The sequence below is a fragment of the Alosa pseudoharengus genome, unplaced genomic scaffold, assembly GCF_046254945.1.
Source record: "Alosa pseudoharengus isolate Yale_2024_CS ecotype anadromous, Long Island Sound unplaced genomic scaffold, YU_APseudo_1.1 YU_APseudo_1.1_scf_9, whole genome shotgun sequence".
NCBI lineage: Eukaryota > Metazoa > Chordata > Actinopteri > Clupeiformes > Clupeidae > Alosa > Alosa pseudoharengus.
Genome location: NW_027468881.1, coordinates 39,511,421 through 39,519,367, shown reverse-complemented (window position 1 = coordinate 39,519,367; position 7,947 = coordinate 39,511,421). Strand labels below are relative to the sequence as shown.

General features: G+C 41.6%; 1 protein-coding gene across 1 annotated transcript; it reads right to left on the bottom strand.

Moving 5' to 3' along the window:
• Window positions 1-1,698: 1,698 nt before the first annotated feature.
• On the bottom strand, window positions 1,699-6,293 carry LOC143115214 (tumor necrosis factor receptor superfamily member 6B-like). Its single transcript, XM_076277158.1, has 4 exons — window positions 6,076-6,293; window positions 5,457-5,844; window positions 3,698-3,880; window positions 1,699-3,438 (listed from the first exon to the last, which is right to left on the bottom strand). Exons 1-4 carry the CDS (start codon window positions 6,082-6,084, stop codon window positions 3,173-3,175), a joined length of 846 nt encoding a protein of 281 aa, XP_076133273.1. The 5' UTR covers window positions 6,085-6,293; the 3' UTR covers window positions 1,699-3,172.
• Window positions 6,294-7,947: the final 1,654 nt, after the last annotated feature.

Below are 7,947 nucleotides of genomic sequence, written 5' to 3'. Positions count from 1 at the left end.
TAAACTTAACTTAAACCATTTCATGGACTTATTCTAGACATTTCATTCATGTGCAGCCGATGTATACAATAAATAAAGTGAATCCAGCAGATTTTTTTTAGTGTAGCCAGCAGGTATGGTTTGAGGTATTCTGCAGAATTTATCTGAGACAAAGATCTGTTTAAAAAGAGGAAGCTGGTGTTCAATACATTCATACAACATTTTTAAATCTTTATTACTATTATTTTATAGTTATTAGTGTTATATATATATATGTTCTTTTTGATCTTAAACATATTTTTTATATATTTATACCTTTCATGCTGATTGTTATTATATTTTTATCAATTTCCTCATTTTATTGAATTTGTTGCTGTTTGCTTGTTTTACAGTAATTGTACCAAGTGTTCTGAGACCATGGCCAATGGTGATACTACACTTTAAATAACAATAAATTGAATTGAAACTGAATAAGTAATAACATAGTTCCAGAGCTAGTATATGACCATGAGTGAGACGAAGAATACCCAAGAATACCCAGGGTCCTAGTGCACACCGTGTTTTAATTCCAATCACTGTCCCAATCCCAACTGTGATGATGCAACCTCGTGGTCCAGGAGAAACAGACAGGTTCTGGTGTAAAATAGGTTTATTAAATTGGTGGATATAATCCGAAAACACCTGTGAAAAGTAACCAATATTAATTACAATGGAACCTAATGGAACAACCAGGCCTACTCCTTATTAGGCTAGTCAGCCCATTGGGGTACCCAGCAGCACACACCCCATCTTGCGCCTCCAGCGCAACTACACAAACTAAATCAAAGAACCTGCAGTTGAAATCATAACACATCACGAGCAGAAAAATAACAATAACAGTAACAGAATCTGTTCCCTCTGCCAAAGGAACATAAGTATAAGTATATACTTTTTTGATCCCATGAGGGAAATTTGGTCTCTGCATTTATCCCAATATGTAAATTAGTGAAACACACTCAGCACACAGTGAACACACAGTGAGATAAAGCACACAGTGAGCTGCCTGCAACAACAGCGGCGCTCGGGGAGCAGTGAGGGGTTAGGTGCCTTGCTCAAGGGCACTTCAGCCGTGCCTACTGGTCGGGGTTCGAACCGGCAACCCTCCGGAAACAAGTCTGAAGCGCTAACCAGTAGGCCACGGCTGCCCCTAACCATACCCCTAACATACCACCTACAATAAATAAACATGCCATAATTAACTAAAAATATAGTGACAGGGTGGGTCACTCTGTCACACCAACCCATCTCTCTCTCTCACTCATTTCCAGTCACACCAGGCAAAAGGCCCCACACATTCCAGTAAAATGTGAGGAGAGGGATACGACTAGAACAAGCAGAGAGAAAGGGTGAGCAAGTGGGCCCATTAGTGTGGACCACAACTGCCTGTTTAAACATCTCCATTTTTCTGCAGAAAGGTTTATGGCAGTAGAGCAGCTGGCCTGCCCGCAGCCATGGAACCAGCCCTGAAGAGGCGAGCCGATTGTTCTGGTGAAGTCAGGTGAAACTGTCTGTTTAAACATCTCCATTTTTCTGCAGAAAGCTTGCTCAGCCGTAGCCAAGTCAATAAAGTATCTATCAAGCTGGCCTGCTGGCCAGGAAACGGCCCTGAGGGATGTGATGCAAGCAGCTACCAGTGGCTGATACCAAGGAAACAAAAGAACCACCCAAGAGATAGATAGATAGATAGATAGATACTTTATTGATCCCTAAGGGGAAATTTAAGAAGAGACTGTGGGGAGGTTATTAAATACTGATAATCTGCACTTGCGTGTCATTATTAATGTTTTACTAATATAAAAGAAAAACTATACAAGAATACTATTTTTCAGTCTGATACTTTATGGTTTTAGCTTATTTTCAGTGAAAAATATGTTACTGAAAAAACAAATGTAGACATGGTAACATACAGTACATGGTAACACATTTAAATTCTTCAAACTGACCCAAATATGCAATGAGACACACAGATGTACAGTAGGCAAACAACAAACAACAAAAATATAAATGAAAACATTCTCATTTCATAATTTTCCTAAATGTACATTTTATCAGAGTGGATTCTTATATGAATAATCAGCAGAAAGTGAAGAATTCTGAAAGGTTTCGGCACTAATATCTGTTCAGATTAAGTTTTAGATTGAAAAGTTGTGTTTTATTTTCATAATCTTGGTTCAGTGAACACATACAACTGTCAGTTTGTTAGTTAACAGAAATTTTGTGAATATGACGCTCAGGCCTATAAACTAGAAGTCTACCTGCAAACAACCACTACACCCACCCACTTGTGGAAGACGATAGTGTAGTGATCACTGATGTGGTTTAGCACGTGGGAGACCAGGGTTCAATTCCTGCATGATACGTTTTGGCAGAGTGAGTGCGCATGTGTACCAACGTCTCTGGAGAGAGGGCGCGCAATTTGAACAAGAAATTGGTTCTCAAACGGTTTTGATTGCAACAATTAGCTAGTTCATGCACCAGGGTGTAAATAGCATACATTACTATATACACCAGGGTACGAATAGCATCCACTTCTAACTATACATTGATGCAAACAGCATACCTCATTACACAGCTGAGCTATTCACACCCTGTTACATAACAAAAAACATGTTGCTTGTTTTTTTTATTATTATTACATTGTGTGACCAATATGCCAGAATAAATGCACAGGGGTGCAAATAGCATACACTGATATTACCAGACAGGGTATTAATAGAACACATTGCTGTGTGCACCGGGGTACGAATAGCATACATTGATATTTGTACCAGACCGGGTACTAATAGAACACATTGCTGTGTGCACCAGGGTACGAATAGAATTAACTTCTAATTGCACCAGGGTACGATTAGCATATACTGCTAATTGTACCAGGGGTGCAAATAGCCTTACCCAAAAAATATTCTCTACTGATTTGAAATGGCAAAATAATGTCCCGTGTCAATTTGAATTTAAGTCTGAAAGGGTGCTCTGAAAGGGAATCTGAACATCATAAAACAGTTAAAAAAAATATAAAAAATGTAAAAACTTGTGGTGTGAAATATATTAATTCTCTGCTGCATATAAAAATATATAATATCTCTCTCTTACTAGGCGTCAAGTATGAAATGTACTGGGAACCATCTGTTATTTGGACTGTACTGGGAACCATCTGTTATTTGGACTGCACTGGGAACCATTTGCTGACAGTTTCACGTAAACGGTGTAGCCGGGCTCGGTCCAGGCCATCCAGCAGAACGTTCAGGCCCGACGTGTTGTTCTGCACCACCAGCAAGTCCAACAGTTCCGGCAGCAGCAGGCGCGAGTGTCCGCTCTGCACGCTCGCACGCTTCAGAACTCGCAACAGCCTCGCACTCTGACGCTCCGGGTTCAGCCGCGCCAGAACAAACCGCACCGCCTCCTGGCTACACACTTTAACGTCTGAAAGAGGAAAACACACACAGATATTAACATACACACAAACACAAACACACACACACACACACACACCCGCCTCCTGGCTACATACTTTAACGTCTGAAAGAGGAAAACACACAGATATTAACATACACACACACACACTCATATTAACACACACAGACACCCTTCTGATTAGAGGAAAATACACAGAAATTCTCAAAATTCTCTCTCACCCCCCCCCCCCCAGTCATGCCTGTCCTGCCTGGAGAGACTTGCTCACCTTGCTGGTCGAGGCTGTTGATTTTGCAGGAGGAGCAGAAGGTGTCGTGGGTGGAGGTGCCAGGGATGGCCGTCTGGTGGGCACCACACACCGAGTGCTGCTGGCAGGCCGCCACGCTGGACGACACGTTGGAGAAGAAGCACCCCTCACACGGCGCACACACCACGTCCCGCTCCCACGTTCCTGATACACACACATCACCCAACAGCGTATATGTGTGTGTCTCAGTCTAACACACACCACTTATACTAGACGGTTTGGAACACCGTCATTGTGCCGAGTACAAGCACAGAGACAAGGAAGCCCAACCAGAAGGGCAAAAAAGCAGAAAAGTGCAAAATGTGAAGAGTATCAGTCTGCAGTCTAAGCAGGCTAACTAGAATATGCTTCACCTTATATTTCTTTTATATTTCATCTGCACTCACTATGAATATTCTATATATGACTGACAGAAAAATATAAAAGTTTGCTTTTACATGGCGTAGGATATGTCAAGCACAGTCTACTGCTGTGTAGACAGTATATATATGACAAAGTGCAGTGTAGACAGTAGCTATACAGCTAAGCAAGGTTTAGAGTAAACAGTAGCATTATAAGAGCAGAATAAATATGGATATGCAGTAGGCTATGGACAATAGAGACAGATATGTACATATATACAGGTATGTGCAGTGTAGCAACAGTAACAGTTGATATGTACAGTTGACTATGTCTACAGGATGATAGCGTTAGCATTATAAGAGCAGTAGAGTATTGGTACAGGTGTAGTTACAGTATGATAGCGTTAGCATTATAAGAGCAGTAGAGTAGGGGAGCCAGGGGCTGGTTGGAACACTTTTCACTCTCGGTTATATTTCTCCGTCTTACAATGTGTTAAAACGGTCAAATTGTGTTTAACTGAAAGCTTGGGATCTCAGCTAAATACTGTATATATTGAATGTCAACAAATAATCCCTTGTTTTGAGTTATGTATGATTAAAGTGGGGTTGTGCACATGTGCCAGCCTGCCCCAGGCACGGGGTTGGTTGGCACATGTAGTCGGGGTTGGTTAGAACACCCATTTATAGTCCTTTGCCGTACTCCTTTTGCTTTTGCTTGAAGTGTTCATCTATCTCACTGCCTGTTAAGCTTTGCTGATGTTTCCTGTGTGTTTTTCTTCAGTAGGACCCACCGTCAAGACCAATTTGGTCCCTACCGATTTTTTTTTTAACTTCAAATGTTTAAAAATGTCTGAAATGCTTCCAAATGTAAAACTATGTTCAGTAATTACAATAACGATGCTAAAACAAAGATTGATGATGTTTTTATGTGTAAAATACACAGTTTATAAATTTGTCACAAACTAGCCATAGGGAATGTGCCAAAATCAGTGTACCAACCTGCCCCGCCCGTATTAAGACAAACTTTTTTGCACAAAAATCTCAGGTTTTCAAACTTCATTTTAAATTATAGCTGAGTCCCCTAACAATCAATTATAATGAATACATTTTTATATCCCTAGCTATTATCCTTCTAGGATGTTTTTAGTGGGAGGTGTGTGTGTGTGTGTATATGTCTTATGGGGCTGTGTATTGGTAAGGACCTCACAATATGATACACATAACAGTAGATGGGTCACCATAATACATCATGATATGTTGCAATACCTTTTACCAAAAAAAATAAACAGCCTAATGCTTTAATAAAAAAAATATTGAAATATCTGGCGGCAGTGGCAATACGACATATCGATACTGAAAGCCCAGCCCTAGTGTCTTACCTGCAATTTTTACTCCTTCCCCTGGTGAGCAGACGGAATGCTTGAGGCAGAAGTCTAAGGTGTTGTAGTAGCCCTCCTTACAGCGGCAAACACGGTTGTGTGTTCCGTTACACCCATGAACTTCCTCCTGAACCTCAGAACAAGGATAATCACACAACAGGCACTCCTCTACGTAGTTCCAGTACTCCGTGTACTGAGACTCAGTGCAGGGGCGACACACGGTGCGTTCATGCTTCGAGCAGTGGGAGCCCACGTACGTCCCTGGGGGACACTTTTCACAAGTTACCGCCTCCCCAGTATCTGCGTCCTCCCAGGGATACGTGGGAGTCGAGTGCTGGCTAGAGCATGGCACGGTTGAGAGAGTTGTGAGAAAGACAGCAACGTACAACTGCGAGAGAAGAGCACAAAACATGAGGCGTAAATTACGCGGAAATCATGCATTAAATCCCCTGCGCAATGCGTAAATACATTACATTATGTTAGCATACACACCAGACAAGTCAATGCGCTAAAAGATAAATGTGTATGTGAATGTATTAGTCTATATTTCAACGAGAACTGGTATCGGACATTTAAACATTTGCTCAGTGTAGCCCACCCGTTGTAAATTGGTACTCACCAAAAACATCTTCGCTGATGTGGGTAATTGCGTGAATCTTCACGAATAACCAACTCCCGCAGGACTGCCGATATTTATTCATTGTTGGGTATGTGACTAATTTTTCCTACTGAGTCACTGTTCAGTGTACACAAAATACGGCACACACTCGAGGTAAAAATAAAAAAAACCTTACTACGTCTAGCTCACGTGCGGGTGGGAAACCGCGAGCATGGAACGCCCAGATCATCATCGGTCAGAAGATTACACGATCGCTTAGATAAATCCGATACGGTGATTTTATTGCGAGGGTTTGGTATCTCAAAATGAGTTTCGAATCAACGTGTTTGTGACAGATGGGTCATTTCTGCCTCAATGGGACTTCTTCCAAGTGGCGTCTACCACATTCTCTTGTAGTCGCGAGGGGCACCGGTGAATTTGGGCAGTTAATTGTAGTGGTATGGCTAGACCAAACTGAGTGTCAGTAGTATACTGGCCTAAGGTAGCAAGAATGATCTTAACAAAGAAGAGATATTGCTTGATCCATTTGAAACATATTTGCCATTCAATAAGACCCCTCAACTGTAAAGAATCTAGTAAGTAAGAATTTAGCTGGAGTGACTGACTTTACATTACAGGTGCTGGTCATATAATTAGAATATCATCAAAAAGTTTATTTATGTCAGTAATTCCATTAATTTTGATTATAACTGACAACTAGTGAAAATCCCATATTCAGTATCTCAGAAGTTTTTTAGAAATGTTAGGCAACTGAAAATTATGAACATGAAAAGTATGAGCATGCACAGCACTCAATACTTAGTTGGGGCTCCTTTTGCCTGAATTACTGCAGCAATGCGGCGTGGCATGGAGTCGATCAGTCTGTGGCACTGCTCAGGTGTTATGAGAGCCCTGATAGTGGCTCTGATAGTGGCCTTCAGCTCTTCTGCATTGTTGGGTCTGGCGGATCGCATCCTCCTCTTCACAATACCCCATAGATTTTATAAGGGGTTAAGGTCAGGCGAGTTTGCTGGCCAATTAAGAACAGGACACCACGGTCCTTAAACCAGGTACTGGTAGCTTTAGCACTGTGTGCCACTGTGAGCATGAAGTGCTCTAAAACTTCCTGGTAGACGGCTGCGTTGACCCTGGACCTCAGAAAACACAGTGGACCAACACCAGCAGATGACATGGCACCCCAAACCATCACGAACTGTGGAAACTTTACACTGGACTTCAAGCAACGTGGATTCTGTGCCTCTCCTATCTTCCTCCAGACTCTGGGACCTTGATTTCCAAAGGAAATGCAAAATTTACTTTAATCAGAGAACATAACTTTGGACCACTCAGCAGCAGTCACTTTTTGTCTTTAGCCCAGGCGAGACGCTTCTGACGCTGTCTCTTGTTCAAGAGTGGCTTGACACAAGGAATGGGACAGCTGAAACCCATGTCTTGCATATGTCTTATAAGAATAAGTGCACTTGATATATGATGCATCTGATGGTCCTCATCAGCTAGATGGCAATACTAACTTGCACTTAAAATAGAACACACCTAAAGCTTCCTTGACATTTTGTGATCATAAATGACTGGCTTTTGTTTTAGGGAAGACTGCACTTCCAATAAAACCACCTCATAACCCCGGCAGCTATTTGATTTATGATGCTAGGACCGCAATGAAGTTTTCATTCCAAAATAGACATGTTCAATGAGACTTCCTGGGAAAATAAAGGTTTAGAGAAACTAAAGAAGATTTATTAAATAATACATGTACACACAAAGCTGCTCTGTGTGCATTTCTTGGAAGAGGCCTCTCCCGATGTTAAACTGTCTATATACTGCCACCACTCAGAAATAACAATTCTAGGCAACCAGGCCTGGAACTCCCCGGGA